We start from the raw sequence: 19,074 nt of genomic DNA, 5'->3' as shown, positions 1-19,074 counted from the left end.
CCAGGCTCGAAAACCCCTAGCCTGGCTACAAAGCAACCCTGGGAATCAACCCACGCAGCCCTGGGAGAAGTGCACATTCTATGGCTCTGCACAGATATTTACTGTATGTATTCTGTTGTATCGATTGCTGTATTAACATTTTAATAGCATGGTAAATGTAGCTTTGTAGTTAAAAGGGAACTTTTGTAGTTAAAATAGGAACTGTGTAAGTGGGATATTTTTTTTTTTTTAAAGAAAGGAATGAGGTGCTCACACCAGACAGCAGCCACAGGATACCTAAATCTTTCAGAGAAAGAGAATTTACTGTTCTGTTATCAGAAGAAACTGACTTCTTCCTGCCTGGCTAAGGATGGAAGGATTCAGAAGAAAAAGCTGACACTGCCCAGAGAGAATCCTGTGTTTGAATGGAATTGATGCATCATGGATGAGCTGTATGAATATGCAACAGGCTGTTGCTTTTAAGAGTTCATCCTCTGTTAACATGGGGCCATTGGGCTTGTGCTGCACAGAAAAAGGTACCAGGACTGTTCTTAACACTTTGTTTCTATTGTCTCATATTGTCCTAATTCAAATTGTCCAAATTATTCTTACTCTAATTATATTATTATTTTTATAACCATTTAATTACTATTAAACTCTTATAAAATTAAAAAAAAACAAGTGATTGGCATTTTTCACAGCTGGGAAGTTGCTCCCAGCATCCCTGAAGGGAGCACAGCATTGGGCTCTCTGGGTTAGGCTCTGCTCTCTCAAATGTTATCTTTGGTATTGTTTGTATGGTCAGCAATTCTGTTGAAGTCTACAGATAAAATTTCATCCCTGTTCAATTCAATGGCAATGTCTGCACTGATTTCACAAAGTCCTAAATTTAATGATTGATCAGAACTAAAACCTTACATAGCATGAAAAGAAATGAACAAAGTGGCCAGGGCTCTGATTCTGTTCTGCTTCATCCTCTGGATGGCTTTTCTTCAAGGAAGTGATTGCAATTTTTATTGCCATGTAGTAGTTGCAACTACTAACATGTTTTCTAGAATTTTATTTTTAATACTGAAAGAAATGTATTCCAAAGACACACATTCAGTAATTTAAAAGTACCATTCCACATGCTCCCATATGAACAAATACTGCTAAAATTTTGTAAAAATATTATATTACATAATACCTAGTAGTTGCTATCCCTAAAACACTTCAGACAAGGGAAAATTATATTATCCTTGCCAGTGTTTATCCATATGGGTCTGCACCCAAATTAGAGAGACATATCTGTCAGCAGTTAAAATGAAAGGGTGTGAAAATGGAAGCCAAGTTCAGGCTCCAATGCTCTGAAGTTTTTAGTGTGGGAGACAACAATCTGCATGATAAGCATTGATAGGAAATGTCTTTCCATGCTGAATTTTAACCCTATCTGGAAATATCTTCAAACAAGCCTCCTTTTTTCTTGCAGCACCAAATTTGTTTCTACTTGAACTCATTATTTACTCATTATTGTTTTTCTTTGTGTGCAAAATTGCAAATCAGACCACACCTTCCATCTCTCGACCCCACCCATTCAAAACAGCACAAAGAAAAATGTCTTCCACCACTCACTTTGGGGTGTGAGTTGCATATCTCAGAAAATGTGGTTGGAATTGGGAAGCATTTCTTGATTTCTGTATTTTTCCTGTTTGGGCTTTGAACCCTTCATTTGCAAATTTATGTCTTTCAGCATTTAGATACCTAAGGAAATTTTAAATTTTGTTTCACCTTTCTTCAATCAGCCTCCCTCTAGAGAGCCCTCTCTTGAGCCTTCCATTACTATGCCCATACCACCACAAGGTGGCAGGAGGCTGACAGAGATGCACTGGTGACTCCCTTTGATAATTAGGTGGGGTTTAAAAACCAGCATGGAAATATGAGTTTGAAAACATGGGCTCTTCGTTTTTTTTTTTTTGGGTGTTTTTTTTTTTTTTTTTTTTTTTTTTTTTTTTTTTTTTTTTTTTTGTGTGGTTTTTTTTAAGGGTCTGTTCTAATGCAACCAGTTTGTGGAATATATGTGTGTGTGTGTGTGTAGATAGATAGATGTGTAGATAGAAATATATATATATGTGTAGATGTGTGTAGATGTATATATATATGTGTATATATATATGTGTATATATATGTGTGTGTATATATATATATATATATATAAAAAATCCAGTTTGTGGAACATGCTTTCTGTTGCATTATGTTGCTTAAGTGATCAAAAATACTCTGCTTTTTCTCTTCCATCTTGCAGTGATAATAGATTAATGATGTGCTGTAGTTCTTGAGGTGGGCTGAGGCCTTCTGAGTCCTAGACAAATGTATTGGATGTAAAGAAGCCCCCATCAGTTGGGCTTGGCTGGGTTTGCACCCCCATGCTCTGTGGAAGAAGGGATCTGCTTTCTTGGGTGCAGTTCATTGCTCTGCTAGGTCAGGGCTGTAGCACAGACTTGTTAGAGGCAATAGAGTTGAGGTTCAACTTGAAAATATGTACTTCTGTGTCTAGGGATTCTGGGAGGTGGAAAATGGGAGCAGAGAACATTGTGCAAATCCCCTGCTTTGGCTTTTTGTCCTTACCCTCCTTTACACCAGTGCAGCAGGGCTGGTTTGGCCATTCAGCTGTATCAGTAGATCCTTTCTGGGGCCTGATGAAGCTGTGGCCAAGCTGTGACACTGATTTCTACCCAGGCAAAGCCAGACTAAGAGCCAGCTGGGCCCTGGTTTCCTTCCCAGCCCACACCTACCATAGATGTCAAGTCGAGCAGTGCAGGAGACAATGCCAGCCTCGTTCTTTGCAGACAAGGTGTACCAGCCAGCATCTGCTTTCTTGGCAGGCTGGATCAGGAGGCAGACATAGCCGGTTGTATCTTGATGCATGCTGGAAAACAAGTGTTTGGGAATGAGAATTTCTCAAGAGCTTTCAGATTTTAAAATATGTCTATTAAATATGAAACAGATGCATTGTCATCTGTACTCACAAAGAGGCAGCAGTCTATAGGCAATGGATTTGCTTTCAGTATGGCCTCAAACAATGATCAGGGAATCTCAGATCTGTTCTGGCTCCTCTCAGTTGTGCACAGCCATGGTGTGACTGTGGGAGCTGAGTTGTTACTCTGTATATGTTAATATTAGCATTATTTATTGAATACGAATGAGCTAAAGCTGTGCAAAGCTGCTGCACAATCATACTGTATTTTTACTAGTTCAGAAGCTGGAACAAGAACATAAAATACCAAGAGCACTTGCACAAAGTTGTGATACTTGCACAAAGTTGTGATATTTTTCACAACAGCAACCAGAGCCACTCAGAAACTTTCTTGGGGCACCCTTTTCCATGAGAAAATGACCAAGTGGGAAAATCAGAAAGATTTGTTTGGCTGACACTCTGAAAGAAACCTGCTTCATTGTTCCCTCCACTTCCTTTGCTCTCCAGTGATCTAAAACTTTGTGGCTGCAATTTCCAGGAAAAATTTTCAGCAGGATATAACAGAACTGAGACTCCTCTGCTCTCTAGGCTGAGGCTGGTCCTTTTTATCAAGCCAAGTGTTTCTCTCATTATAAAGGAAGAGTGAGATGAGCACTTCAGAACCCTTGAAGTTCCAGGATGTTTTGAAATTTGAGCTTTTGTTTCTGTATGAGCTGGAAACAAACCACGGACTTGCAGGACAAGAGGACATTTTGTGCCCTAATAAAAAAGGGAACATTTCACCCTTTGTTCCCTGCACTACACCATTTGCTTATGGCTGGGGTGCAGAAGTGTAGGAGCTGGTGTGTGTCCTTATTGTGCTACAAAACCCTCTCTTGGCTTCAGGCAGGGATCAGTGAGCTGAGAGGGACTGTGGGTCTGTGCAGAGCCACTGGAAGCCTTTGGGGTTTCTGGTCTCAGCTGGCTGCAATAGCAGAGCTGTCACAACCTTTATGCTTGCTCCTGGCACTGTGGGGTGTGGGAGGTTTCCCTTAGCCATTCCTCTGCTGAGCTGAAGCAAAATTTGTCTTCTAACCTCTTGTGAAACAACTGGAAATGTGGCATTTTAGGAGAGTTGTTGATTTTCCAGTAACTACAACGTGTGTGTTTGTGTGTGTAGAACCACAATCCCTATGAAATGGAAACACCTGTATGGTGTAATCCATGAATTTGCTCATGGCAGACTCAATCCCCTCCTCCAGATTATCTTATCTACAAAGATAGTTAACAGGACTGGGCCCAAACCATACAGACTGTAGGCTGCAGAAGGTCAGGGTTAGGTGGGGTTTTTGGAGAGGGGCAGGGTGACCACTAAAAGAGTTGTGGAAGAGCTTTCCTTGTGCTTGCTGCCCATCCCTAACAGGTGTGCTGCAGAGCCAGCTTGCTGCACTCAGAGCCTGCAGCTGTGTGTGGGAAGGGGGGCACTCCTTGAAGCTGATCTCAAAGATCCAGTGACTGCATCAAGTTGTTACTTGGAACCAAGTGAAATGAGATACTAAAAATCAGATATGTGCTGAAGTATAAATCTTTTAAAAAAGGAAAGCACTTGATTTATCATTAATTACAGCCAGGCACATTATTTCATCAGCTCTTCTTTTGCAAAAATTAACAAACAGTGCTGCATTTGACTGCATTTGGTCCAGGCATAGGAAATTCAGGTATGGGTGTTTCAGTACCTCATCCTCTCCCTGTTTGATGGGATGGTCTCATTGTCCTTCTTCCAGTAGAATATGGGGGGTGGCATTCCCACAACTCTGCACTCTAATCTGACAGGGTAGCCTTCTGGAACACCACAGTTCTGAAGCTTCTCCAGAAACATGGGGGCTCTTTTGACTTCCTTTGCTGGAAAAAGAATTATTGAACAACAGATTTTTATTCCTTGTTTCTCTTTGAATAGTATGGGAGAACATGGTTTAACATTATTCTTGTGATACCAAAACAGGTTGGGAATTTTTGGTGAGATGTTGGAAGGGAAGTGAAATGCCATGATATAGCCTCTGTAAGGGAACATAAAGTAAATAATAGGCAAAACTGAAGTTCATAAAAGAATATATGCATGTCTAATGGGTCTAAGCATACTACCATTGCAGAAAATTAATGCCAGATCTATAAATTTCAATATCTCACATGTTTTAAGGCTTTATTAAAGAGCAATATTCAGATTTATTTAAAAACATTTTTAAACCAATAAAATTTGGGCTGAAATCTGGAATACCTCAACATATATATTATGAATTCAAACCCTAAGGATTTTCTGGGGAGAAAGTGAGGATGGGTGATAATGAGGCAGAGCTCTTATGACATTCTCTTAGTAACAGGGGTGCACTCATCTGAGCACCAGGTACATTTCCCTCCATCAGCTGGGGAGGGAAATATATGTATAAAAATTACATGTCTGTATCTACAGCTGTGGGATTTTCCTACTCTCAGGGCATTAACTATTTATTAACTATGATTGTCTGTAGGGAAACCACATAAGGTTAGTTTGAAGAAATGCATGCAGATAACTTCATCACTGAGGTGAGTTTTCCAGTGCTTCTTACCAACAACAGTGAGCTCCAGACTGAACGAATTCTGCCCTGTTTTGTTAGTGGCAAGGCAGGTGTAAGTTCCAGCATCACTCTGGGAGAGAGGGTCGATGAGCAGGGAGTGCACCCCAGTCTCCCTGACCAGCATCTTGTGCCTGCCGTCCGGGAGCACGGCTTTGCCGTTCAGGAGCCACGTCAGCTCTGGAGTTGGCAGCCCACTCACCTGGGAGACAGGAAAACAGCTTCACACAAGTGTCCAGCTGGCACAGACAGGTTAGGAAATTCAGAGCCAGGCTTTTTTACAAATGACAGCTGAATCATGTCACAATCTAGACCAGAAAGATTTTTTTTTTTTAATTGTTTCTGGTTTTGTTTCTCTGCTGACTGCTTCCGAAAGGGAGAAACCCAGAAAACAAAGGAGTAAATAGATTTAAAAATACATGAAATATCTGTGGTGTTCACATGCCCTCTAAACAGAGAAAAACTGTAAGACAAGCAGAGAAGAAGGAAAACACAATTCTTATCTCGCTTGCTGTGCCTGTGTTGTGCTAAAGTAGAATGCAATGTGGAGATTGTTTACCCAAAGTGAAGATGTTTTGCAGTTCTGTGCAGTTGTGAGCAGGAGTGAGTGCCTGGCAGATTCAGTTTAGATACAAGGTACATAGTACAATAAAGGAATTCATTAGCCTTCTGTCGATGGAGTCAGAAGCATCATTCTCTCTCCCCTCACCAACGTTGGAGTCACTGTTGGTTTACAATAAGTGGTGCCCAACGTAGGGCTGTGGCCTGGACTGGAGAACCAAGACCCTGGATTTGGGCAGAGTTCACAACACAGGCACAGCAAGAGATAAGAATTGTGTTTTCCTTCTTCTCTGCTTGTCTCACAGTTTCTCTCTGTTCAGAGGGCATGTGAATACCACAGATATCTATGTTTTTCTTAGTCAAAAAGGAAGAAAGTTTGAAATATGAAATTAGAATATGAGATTCACAAAAGACTCTTAATAATCTCCTAGTTTCCCTTTTTTGGTTCTGAATAGAAATCAAATTCCTTGATGTGAAATACTACAGAGTTTAACAGAGATGAAAAAAGTTATTTACAAATTACTTTGTATTTTGTAAAATTTAATGAAGAATGATATAATACTTCATAGCTGTTGAACTTGCATGCTTTAGAACAGTACAAATTAAGTATTTTTTGAAAGATTAGACTGTATTGTAATATTAAAAACCTTTTCAATAGGGAGCAGTACTTACTCATGTCTAAATTACTGCTTTCCAAACAACATTTTACAAAGCAGAGGAAGAGGGGAGTGGAACTTGTCTGAGTGAGGACTGCTCTCCCCCAGGTCTGTGCAATGCCAGACATGCTTTAAGGCTTCACAAGCTCTGCCAGGATAGCAGAGCTAGGAATAACCAAATTCTTTGGCATGCTCCTTGTAAACTTTACATCATAAATTAAGTAGTAATGAGTCTTGCTCATCTTCAGGGCATTAACTTTTGCCTCAGAGCTTCTCCCCTCTTCAGGGTCAGTGTCAGCACTGCCACCTCTGCTGCACTGCAGGGACATAGAGGGGTTCCAGAATAGGTTGGAGCAGATGATTCCCCTAAAGTTGTTCAATATTCACTCTCTGTACTCTAATCTCTGACAACTCTTTCATGCCAGGATTTCAATCAGTAAATTGGGATGTTTCTGCCTCTGTGCATGCTGGGGAAGCATAAAATGAACTAGGCTCAGTTCCCTCTTTTCAGGGAGCATTAATCTTCAGTAATTCAGTCCAGTACAATGGACAACATTTGTTTGGACACAAAGCAATGTGCTGCATCCTCTTTTTCTCATGGTTTTGTGCTATTCTGGATTATGTTCAAGAGTCTGGGAATGGAGCAGAACTTCAGGAGTTCGTTCTGGTAAAGGACACAGTGAACAAATCTAGTAATTTGAACAGCCTTGTAAGTAAGCCTTCTGTTTCTGGGTTGTGTTTTCTGTGTTCTTCATCCCATAGAATATTTGTTCAAAAGAAATCCCTGGAATCAGCTCAGAGACAATGGCATTAAGAAAGAGTTTGGAAAAAGAAGCATTAAAATGTTCGTGCATGCATGAAAGAACACGAAAACCTGTACAGAGGTAGGGAAAGTGAGAGTGACCAGAAGAAGCAGTTGATACCTTACAATCCAACCTGCAGAGTCGCCCTTCATGTGCCACCATGTCCCCTGGAGCCTGCAGGAAGTATGGCCTGAAAAAGCGTTCTTGGACCGCCTCTTTGTCTCCCTCTGGCACCCGGGGGCGTGTTCTGCAGTGCAAAAATCACATGTGTGTGCTTGGAAGTCAATGGGATTTTTTTCCCTAATGCTTAAAAAAATTAGGAAATTGAGGAAAAAGATGGAGAGGTAGCTTGAGTTACATAAAAGGGCAGAAAGAAATAGACTGATTGTAATTTAATTCTTGCATATTTTCCCTTTAGAAAGATTATCCAGTTAGCTATATCATGTAGTAGCCTTGGACTCCCAAGCCAGCCTTTACTTCTTTTTGCTTTTTTTGGGCTGAATTTCATTTTGCTAATCCATCCATTGCCTTTAGCTCCACTACAACGAGTAAATGAAATCGTACTTAAACTTCCCTTTATTTGAGGATGCCCTTCAAAAACATAGAAGTGACCTGTTGGGAGGGAACTTCTGCTGTTATTTCCATTTTGTGATTGAGAACTGAAGTTCAGTGAATGCAGTGGTTATTTTGGATGCCTTCAGTAAAAAGCATTAAGAAGGTCTGCAGGACTTTTTTCTTTCACCTGTGAGGCTGAGTTGTGGATATTCGTCCCCGAAAAGGGACACTCTGAACCATCAGGTGTCCTGAACAACTGATCCTCCCCTGCAATTCACAATGGAAACACAATTAATAGTTGGTTAATGGCTTATTTAATTTCAAAGTATAAATATTGAACCTTAAAGGATTTATTTTTATAAAGCAGCTGAACTATAGTGAGAACACCACTTCCCCAAAGCAAATGCTGTTGGCCTGCAGTTGAGGCAGAGGTTTCCCAAACTCTTCCAGGCTGTGGCAATGCATTTAGCAGTGGTGCCTGTCCCTGCTTATTTATTCATGCCACAGGTGCTGTCTGCTGGTACCCTTGTACTGGCCCACTTTAAAATGCAGCCATATGGAAACTGAACAGAAAAATAATTTCAAAAAAGAGAAAAGTTTAAACTGCATTTAAACTGGAAAAAGTTGCCTGATGAATGTACTTCTAAATGGGGTCGAGGAGAATGGTGTCATCTTTGCATCCTGAATAAAGAATAGAATTGTTTAGTAACAGCTCCAAATTTGATTTAACTATTTGTTTGTTCCTGCTCTGTTCTTTCTGCCTGAAACATCATGTCAGTCTTGTCAGCATATCTCAAAAGGTACCTATCAGCAACAGAGAGTGGAAGGAGACAGGGCAGGAATAACTAACATGAGAAAAAGTCCTTAGTGCTTTTGGCTGTCTGTGTAAAAGGGGAATAGTTTCATCAGTCATCTTTGCATGGTTTCCTCTCCTATGCTCTGAAGCACCTGATTTGTGATACAGTCACCACTTGATGTCAAAGCATGAGGCCTAATTTGTGTTCCTATTTATGTATATTAGAAAAAGAGGCAACAAGCTTTTTTGTAAAAGAAAATAAAACACCTTACTTGTGGGTTTGCAGCCATAATTGTATAGTTGCCATCATCATCATTAGTAGCAGCTTCAATATGTAAAGAACACGTTCCATCTTCTTCTCTGTTCATTTTGAAATGTGTGTTTTTCTTTGAAATCTGCTTGCCATCCTTGAACCAGTAGACCTGTAGTGATCAGACACAGCCCTGTGACTTAACAGTAACTAGAAAAATAACAGAAGTTGGGGGATAGCTAATACAATTTTAGAATGTTATAAACTTTGCAGGTCAGCTAGAATGTGAAACAGAATGATTCCAGGTCGAGCTCAGGAAGCTGCACATCACAGCTGGGCCTGTCAGGTGCTCTTTCCTTGGCTCTAGGCAGGTTACTGCTTAGATCAGCTCTCATCTCTCTGGGAAGTTCTGGGGGTTGAGCAGTTCTGGGACTCCTGGAGTCAGGTGGTTGGACCTCAAGGCCTGATGCATGCTCAGGAGCAGGTACTGTGATTTTAGAAAAGTTGGGGAAATGATTCATTTGGGAGCTCTCTCCACAGAGCCATGTGCCTAGGAGGGATGAACAGAAACTGGAGAGGAGTGGGGTTTGTTCCTTAGCAGTTCCAGTGAGAATGACGTACCTTGGGAATAGGAATTCCAACTATTTTGCAGGTGAATGTAATAGGGAATCCTTCCATTACCCGAAAATGCTTGAGTCTCTTATCAAAGATGGGAGCAATGTATTTGCCCGTGGGGATTTCCTCATGCTGGACTTCATCATCTGACTCATCCACTGGCGTCCGCTCCAGGCGGAATTCGATCTCGTTCATCAGCCTCTGCTCGAAGCTGGAGATGCGGTATTCCTGCAGGGACAGGGGCACAGCTGAGCCCCACTGCCACGGCCTGGCCCTGCAAATGCACCTGCAGAGACCTCAGGGCCTGGCAGAAGGCTCACACAGTGTGCAGGCTTTGAGGTAAAAATGCTAATTTAGAAACGTTATGGAATAGGAGAGGGATGGTTGAGAGAGGAGTGGAGCTAGAAACAAGTTCCAAAAGATGGCTTTACAAATATGACTGGGTACTTTGGAGCAATAGAACTGGGAAAGATGCATTGTAGTAGCACCCACGAGGGGCAGTTTTAGATGATTGCTTTTAAGGTATCTACAGCATGGTGTGACTAAAGCTGATAGGCCAAAAAACAGTTATGATGTAATTAGTATTATATTTATATGTGTGACGGTGTTCACAGGGGTCCCAGGATGAGGGAAGAGATGAGAAAGTTGACTCTGTGTTTCAGAAGGCTTGATTTATTATTTTATGATATATATGATATTAAAACTATACTAAAAGAATAGAAGAAAGGATTTCATCAGAAGACTTAGCTAAGAACAGAAAAGGAATGAATAACCAAGGTTTGTCTGTGACCGAGACAGTCTGGACAGCTGGACTGGGATTGGCCATGAATTAGAAACAACCACAAAGACCAATCCTAGATCCACCTGCTGCATTCCACAGCAGCAGAGAATCATTGTTTGTATTTTGTTCCTGAGGCCTCTCAGCTTCTCAGGAGGGAAAATCCTAAGGAAAGGATTTTTCATAAAACATGTCGGTGATATATATGTGTATGTGTGTGTGTGTATATATATATATATATACACACACACATAAATGTATATATATGTATATACATATAAATATAATACAAATACATATCTAATACATATAAATAAATACATGTAATTATGTATATGTATATAAATATAATACATATAAATATAATACATATGTATTATATATAATGTATATATGTATATAATATACGTATATATATATTTAATTAGGAAGCAGCTGGCCTCTGGTCATGAATTACAACATCTCTATTGTCTCACCCTTCTCATGAAACTGAAAATAAAACAAAAGTCTTTAAAACGCCTCTCAGTTGCCCCATCTTTAGGTCAAGAAAAAATATTGTACACTGGGGTACTTGCAGCCATTGACACTTTTAGACTAATTCTACAAGTGAAAATAAAACAGCCCAAGTAAAGCTAGGACATCATGAAAGTGAATTTGGTTTGCAGGCACACATACTGCAGTGTGAGTCTGCAAAGGGAATGACACTGAGTTTTTTCACAGGTAGCAAAAGAGATCAAACATGTCATTCCTCTAAGTCCCTGTCAAAAAAAAAATTATACTCTTGCACACTGTTGATCAAAAGAAATCATTAAAACATACCAATTTTTGGAGGATTTTGCATTCAAATATTAGTCACCTGCTAATTACAGAAATGAATGCTGTATATATTAGTTCATAATTAAATAAGGAAAACTATACTAAAAGAGAAAATAAGGAAGAAAGGGAAGTATTTTCAGAGTAATTAACATCAGATTAAACCTGGACAGATTTCTAGCTGGTGTAACTGAAAATGCAAAATATATTGCATTAAAATTCTTAGAACATTAAACAGATTATGCAATAAACCCAGCATATTCCTACATAAATGAACATTTCCAGATAATTTGATGTGATGATGAACTTTCTCCTGATCCCCTGAATTCAATTAGAAATGTCTTATCACTTAGCTGTTTTGCATGAGGAAATCTCCTGTCTAGACCAGGAGGCATTTGACCAAATTTCTCTTGCTGTGACTTGTGAAGCCTCAGAGCAAGAGGCAGCTTCAGTCTGTGCCTCCAAACCGGTGTTTGTCCTGGCCACGGAGCACTGCAGCTGTACCTGGATGCACTTCTCAGGTAGCACACTCTGCACTGCCTCACACACCTGCAGGAGCTCCTTGCTCAAGCCATTGCAAACTGCCTTTTTGGGGAAAAGATTTTTGTATTACCTGTAGAAGACAAATCAGTTTGCTCAGACCTGGATTTGTGCAGGTTTTAAGCCCAGAGTTTTCCTGCTTCTATTGAAAACTGAATTTTAGAAACCCAACAAGAAGTAAATAAGGATGTAGCCAATCCTTAGTGTATTCAATTTGCTGAAAAAACAAGGTTCAGAAAATGCATCTTGTCTGAGATCTTACAGAAAGTTACTTAAAGAACCAGCAATTATCCCAACCCCCTGATCATTTAGCCATTCCATCTTACTGCTGGTTATGCTCTTGACCAGCAGTTCCCAGATAGCAGGGAGAAAAGATGGAGGCAGCAAAAAATTTTAGCTGACAAACTCTTCTGCTTTCTTCAGGAGACCAAGGAGACAGAAGTGGCCAAAAGTTCAGACATTACACTGGAGTTTTGAGGAGACAGGAGTTTGTAAGGCTTGGGGGTGAAAATGTGGCAGCCACAAAGTAGAAAAAGTTGGAAATTGCTGTGGTGGAATAAATACCCTGGTTTTGTCTGATTTTGGGACTGCAGTGTTAGATGTTGTGTGGTTAGCTATGGTAGGAAAAGGCAGCCAGCTTGGAGTAGGCAGGAAAGGAACTGGTGAAGCTGCTCCTCCCTGCTCTGGTCCCTTGTCTGCTGCTGCAGGGCTGCTCATTGCACACAGCTTCTGAGCAGTGAGGAGAGTTGCAAGGGAGCTGAGGATGCTCCAGGATCCCTTCCTTGTGGCACTGGAGTCCCTGGGGTAGGTTGGATTCAGTCTGCACAGGGACTCAGGCACTACCAGGCAGCTCTAAATGCAGCTGTGTCATTGCCCAGGGAGCTGCATGGGGTGAGAACAAGCAACCACAGGAGTAGTTGGAGCTCCTGCAGGAGGAGCTGGAGGAGTAAACTCCAGGCTGTTTGTCTCATGTGTGTGTGTGCTGTCCCTGGTGGCACAGCCCCCGACCCCACACAAGTATTAAATGTCATACCTCCCTGCCTTGAGCACCTTGCCCCACTCTGCCACTCTGCTCTCTGCCTGCCCTGGGAGCCCAGCTGTGCCAAGCAGAGCTCTGAGCTGACTGCTCTGTGCCCCTGTGAGCCGTGCCAGGGGCTGGGAGCCAGGCACAGCCTGGTACCAGCCCCTCCTCAGGGGCTGCCCAGCAGCTGGAGCACCAAACAGCCTGATAGAGTTTCATCTCCTCAGCTTTTCTGCTCTCATGCAGCAGGTCTCAGCAAATTGCTTTAGAGATCAAATTCTCTTTAAAGCCTGTGTAAAACTGGAGTTTCTCTGATTTCTCACCAACCAAATGGATCATTTTCCCATGCTGTTGGCAAGAACTGGTTCTAGTGTTCCAAGGGAAAGTTAAGCCATTGGTGTTTTACCCTTGCCCTGTGTCTTTTTAGGAAGGCAGAACCATGTAAGAATCAGGGAGTGGCAGCTGCAGCAGAGGGAAGAAATGGGTCTAGGAGGGCATTGCCATTGCACTTTGAAGACATCACATTAATGTGCAGAACAAAATGCTGCAGAACAGGGTTAAAATTTGAAATATTGCAAGCTGATGGCACAGTCCAGTACTGTTTATAGACAGCTGAGTTTAGTCAGCAGATTTTCATATGGATTTCTTTTTCTAGAATCATTGCTGTCCAAAAGAACTCGTGGTATGTTATAGGAAATTAATAGTTTATGGTTGCTGTAGCCATGATGGCCTACAGATGAAATCAAATAATGCTGAGAGAGACAACTACATCTTTTTTCCCCTCTACTCCAAAAGTGCAGATCTGTCTGAAGTGATCTAACCAACTAACATAAATAAAACTTAGAGCAATCATTTTCACTTTGTAGGTAACCAAATTAACCTTGTGTCTGCTTTAGATCCTAAAAAGTTTTCTGTGAATGCAGTGTATGATTTTTTCCCTGGCTGATGTGCTGAGGATATTAACTTCTTACAGACTACTTCATTAAGAAAGATGGGCACTTCCTCCCTTTCAAATGCCTGCTTGCAGAAGAAAATACAACAGAGGAAGGAATGCAATTCCTGGGACCCTTTGAAGTTAATCATGGACAGGTTTTCTCCCACATTTCTTTGCATATGACCCTGGATATGTAGAAAGAGGCACAAGAGTAGCACTTGGTGAAAGCAGAAGCATTTTGCTGCGCCATCAGCACTGGGCTGTCATTGCTGGCAGCTGCTGCCCTGCCCATGGCAGCCCTGAGTGTCCTTGCACAAATGCAAGTCTCTGGCAGGGAGCTGTGCAGCCTGGCTGCAGGAGCTTGGCTGCTCATTTGAAGGAGTTACATTCAAAAATACATTTGCAATTAGCAAACATGGAAGTCAGGGTTCCACAGCCCCTGTTTCCTGTGTGTTGCCCTCACACTTCAGTCTTTGCTTTTGTAAACCTGTTCTGTGTGCTTATTTATGCTTTTATCAATTAACAACCAAACCAACAGCACCAAGTTAACTTTGCTGTGAAAATTTGATCACCAACATTCAGAGGCTGAAGGTGTTACACCAAACCTCTCCTAAAGAACAGAAATCTCTGACAGAAGTGAGAATGCACCCCTGTGTGCAGAGTATAACCTTGGAGCTTTTTGCTTGTTGGGTAGTTTTCTTTAAGGATTAGCAAGAACAGAAAGGAGTTGCTAATGTGGCTTTCTGAAGAACTGTGTTGATCACAGAAACCATAAACCTATTTCTGAATGTGATTACAACAGTGGTGTAGGGCAAAGTGTTGTTGTTGTGGTTCAGACCAGTATTTCATAAAGTGTCACACAAAGAAGAAGCCCATGGAGCCACGGGGTACACTGTTAAAACTAGGCTGCAGTTCAGCTCACTGAGGAGACTGAGGGAAAGAGTACAAAGGTTCAGGCCCTGGGCTGGAGTCAAAAGTGTAGCATTGCAGCTCCTTTTTTGGCAGCTTTCCTAGAACATGAAACTTTTACAGGCAGTAATTCACACACTTGTTCAGTACAGTAGCCAGATATTTAAAATTATTGTCTCCACCAGCTAAAAATTCAAGCTCCTCTTCAGTGGTGTAATGCTCTGTATAAAGTATAATGTATATAATGCATCTCTTATAGTATATATTTCTGTAGGGTGAGGAGATTGGAAACCTGGCTATTTCTCCTGCATTTAATGCACATTGTTTGGTGTGCATGGTGTGCAAAAGGGGAGTAGGCAGTGGTGCCTGTATTAATATTGTCACTGTATAGATTGAAAGGTAAAAGACTTAAATCTGGCCAAAGCAGAGCCAGGAAATGTGCTGAGTATGTGTCTGAGTGGGTTTGTACCATTCTGGTGGAACTCTGTGGCAGATGGAGAAGTGAAATGCAGCTTTCCTCCTGCTTGCCTTTGCTCTGCCTTGGCAGTATTGCTGCTGGGTGGCTGCACTTTGTCCTGCACAACAAACAACATCTCCTCTCCATGCCAGCCTTGCTGAAGGTGCAGGCTCACAGCATTTTGTCCCTGTGCTGGATCTGTTTGGGCCCATCACCATCATTTCTGACAGTCTGAGAGCACAGCACTCTGCAGGGCAGGGCTGTTACCTGCATTTGCCCTGTGGCAAACTGAGACCTAAAGGAGCTGAGGGACCTGTTCAGGTAACACAAAAATCTGGGACAGAGCAGAGCTGGATCATGGTCTCCTAGATCTTATCAAGTAATTTAACTCCTGGGCCTTTCTGCTACCTGGGAACATTTTTGGCAAAAAAGGGGAATTGTATAGAGTGTAGAAATTCCCATTAGATTCTAAGCACCTTTCTATATGACTATGAGTTCTAAAATCCTGCATCTGTTGTAGTTCAGATTTCTCTTTAGCAGGATTCAGTGAATATACATACATTTAGCATGTGTATTCAGTGAATAGACACACTGACAGTTAGTAGAAGCTTGTAGAGTCAAAATAATCTGATGTTAGGATAGTAACTCATGGAAATCACCACAAACAGGAAGGCTAGGGGAGCTCTACTCAAATGTTGTTTATCATATACTACATAAAAACAATTCTGTTGCCAGCTTAATGCCAACACCAGACAAATCTCCCAATTTAATCCCAGTTTTGTAACTTTTACTAGATTGCCTTTTTGGCAGGAGGACTCTAAATCCATGTAACAGTTTATCCAAGAAAGTGGCATATATTGCATCTCAGCATCTGTTCCCAAGCTGTAACACTCCTTAACTTCACAGTCTCTTCATATTAATTTAAACTTGTCTTGGTCTCAAATCTCTTTTCATTTCTAGTACAGAGAGAGAAGTTTCCATGGGTAATTCATTTAGTTTTATTACTGTACAGGATTTTTAGGTTTAATGACATCATTTTCCTATTTTATATTATTTGTATAACAATATGTTGAGGAGATAATGGCATTAATTTCCAAGTTTTGCCTGTAAAGCTGAATTTCCTCTGTTAACAGAGGAAATATTTATAGATTTATTTATATTGGTGAAGCCTGTGAATGCTTTCAAATACCAGGGGGAAAGAATTTTTTTTCCATTACACATTTATATTTTTCCATTTGCCAAAATCTCCCCAAAGTCTCCTTCTTTCCTTTTCTCCCCACACATGTTTTTGTTTGTACACGACTCATTCTAACTGCAATTACTGAGATATTTTATTTGTAGGGCAGATGAAAGGCCCAGTGGACTGGAGAGGCAGATTTTGGGAAGTGGAGATAAAGCTGCCTGTGCTCTCCTTTCATCAAGTGCTGCAGTTACCTGACCCTCCCTGAGGTTATGCGCCTTGGATGCTTGGTCTCCCAGCATTTGAGTGTCAGTCTCCAAGAGAAAACTCCCAGCTTTGTGCCAGTAAAACCTTCTGGGAGTGGAGAGGAGTGGATGGGGATCTGTGTCCTTCTTGTCCTCTTTCACTTTGCAGAAATCCTGAAACATCCACTACAGCAAGGACAAGAATGCAGGAGATTTTTGTCCTAGCTTCTGGGCAGTAGAGTAATTCTCTTTTGATTTCTCTGTCTCAGTCTGTCTCTGTTCCTTTTCTCCATCACAATCTGGAAGAAAAAATTCTAACAGCTTCCTCAGAGCACCCTAATCATTGAGCTGAAATGCTCTTTGAAGTGTCCTGCTAACTGAGGGCCTGTTCTTGCTGCCTGAAGTCTGAAGTTTTATTCTTGGAGCTGGAGAAGGTGGTTTTCTGCCACCTAGCTATCTTTCTAGCTTTTCTAGCCCAGTTCCCCTTGTTACAGAAGCTGTTCTGAAAGGTGGAATTTCCAGCTTTTCTGCTGCTGTTAAAGAATGCTGAATTATTTGAGCAACCTGGTTCAGCACCAACAGGGCACATACCCACTGGCAAGGAGTGAAGCCTGTCCTTAGGGGAGTGCAGAGTCAGGAATTCAATTGTCTTCGGGCCAAGGGAGACACTGAGTCGGGTCTCTGTCCTGGGATTTGTCCTAACACCTTCCTGGGATTGCATAAAGCCATCAGTGCCCCTTTTGTTTGAAAGAACTGAGCAAATCCCACTGAAGATGTTTGGGTGTAACTGGATCACCTTTTTTTCAGCCCTCCTGGTTGTGATGAAATTTCACCTGGCACTAGAACTTGCCACCATCTGCAGAAAAGAGGGGCATGACCATTTTTTCTGGTAAAAATGACAGCCTGTGGTTGCATGGACTTGATCAAAGTTGCAGTTAGAATCTTGGCAAAGTCATATTTGTATTTCTGTCAGCACCTCCTGGTCATGATGGCTGTGGAAGCCCAGAGCCTAATCTGTTCTGTCTCATGCAGCATCAGCAAAATTCCCAGCTCTGTTCTGATGCTGGATTTCTTTATTGCTGGTGATGAATGATGTACTGGATGAAACAGAAGGAGTACATCTGGATTAGCAGATATCATGCTGAGTGCATAATGCTGACACTTAGGAAAATCTCATCTTGTGAGCTGAACATTTTTCATATGGGAGTCAATTTTAGATAATAAATAGAGCACCAGAATGCAAATCCCTCCTGTTCATTACTGCCCTTTATGTGGCAATACAAGACAGTACCAGGACTTCAGGGCACAGGCTTGTCATCTGCAGCATTTGTTCTGGATGATCCCTGCATGCCCTGCAGGTATTGTAAATGGGAATGAACTCTGCTATTGAAATGTGGGGTCCCAGTACAATGCTCTAAATAAAAATACACCAGAGGACACATTTTCTGAGAAGGAATTTTAAAAATACTATGGAAACCAACATTTGAGATTCTTACTGGATGCTCTACTCCATGATGCAGTGATCTCTCAGATGAGACTTGCATTTGTGTTTCTGACAGAGACAGCCCTGCCCTACCATTACAATAATTGATTTCATACAGATATTCTGTGTGTGGAATGAAAATGTCTCCTTTTTAAATTCTGTGTTAAGTGTGAAAGGAAAAAAACAGGACAAAATATATGGGTGTGAATGCAGCCCTCCAGCATATTAATCTCATGATGTTGATTGTTCTGTATCGTGTAAAGCAATAGGAATTTTGGGAAATACTCTTCATCCTGGCATCTGTTGAAATAGTCACTGCCTTCACTGGGGAGAAAACTCAGGCTTGAGTTTGCTGGAGTAGGCTTTTCTCAGATGAGAAGAGTAAAATCAGAAGGCATTAAAGTTGGGAATTGAGAGGAAAATGAAACCTTTATTAATTTTGGTTCATTGCCATTGGCATTCTAATTACTGTAACAATTAGAGAAGTGCCACCTTTGAACTTTTCCAGTGTTTGAGGAATTTGAGAATCAAGATTTAGGTTTGGTCTCCTATAGAATAGCAAATAAGTGCATAAATACCTTTTGGTGCCAGCAGATAACTTTGACAGGTAGTGATGATTGTTTCTAAGGGGTCACCATGCAGTTCACTCCAGAGCCTGACTGGTATCTCACAGGAGCTCTCTAAATAATTTGTCTTAGTAGCAGAGCAAGTACAAATTGCAACACTTGTGATTACATTTCTCTTTGATTTAAAACAGAGTGTATGAATGTGTGTGTGTGCAATGAATTGAGCAACTTGTGAAGCCAAAAAGTAAAAGCCAATGTCCAGAAGCTTCCATGAAAATAAAGAAGTTTTACATTCATAGCAGCCTTTGAGCTGATCAGAAATGAAAAGTGCTGCTCAGTAACAAAGTGAATTTTCTCCAGCTACATCCCTCATGATTTCTGTTTAAAGTTCC

The 19,074-nt window shown here is 41.2% G+C and overlaps 1 protein-coding gene across 1 annotated transcript in view; it reads right to left on the bottom strand.

Annotated features, from left to right (window-relative positions):
- Positions 1 to 19,074, bottom strand: part of MYPN (myopalladin) — a 72,991-nt gene that overhangs the window by 4,699 nt on the left and 49,218 nt on the right. The window contains exons 13-19 of the mRNA XM_009095987.4: positions 9,763 to 9,984; positions 9,164 to 9,313; positions 8,283 to 8,362; positions 7,661 to 7,787; positions 5,515 to 5,722; positions 4,648 to 4,813; positions 2,751 to 2,884 (exon numbers count right to left, since the gene is read on the bottom strand). Of these exons, the coding sequence (XP_009094235.1) occupies positions 2,751 to 2,884; positions 4,648 to 4,813; positions 5,515 to 5,722; positions 7,661 to 7,787; positions 8,283 to 8,362; positions 9,164 to 9,313; positions 9,763 to 9,984 (1,087 nt within the window). The remainder of the gene's footprint in view (positions 1 to 2,750; positions 2,885 to 4,647; positions 4,814 to 5,514; positions 5,723 to 7,660; positions 7,788 to 8,282; positions 8,363 to 9,163; positions 9,314 to 9,762; positions 9,985 to 19,074) is intronic.

This window comes from Serinus canaria, chromosome 6 (assembly GCF_022539315.1).
Source record: "Serinus canaria isolate serCan28SL12 chromosome 6, serCan2020, whole genome shotgun sequence".
NCBI lineage: Eukaryota > Metazoa > Chordata > Aves > Passeriformes > Fringillidae > Serinus > Serinus canaria.
The sequence above is the reverse complement of the archived record's forward strand: the minus strand, read 5'-3'. Positions and strand labels throughout refer to the sequence as shown.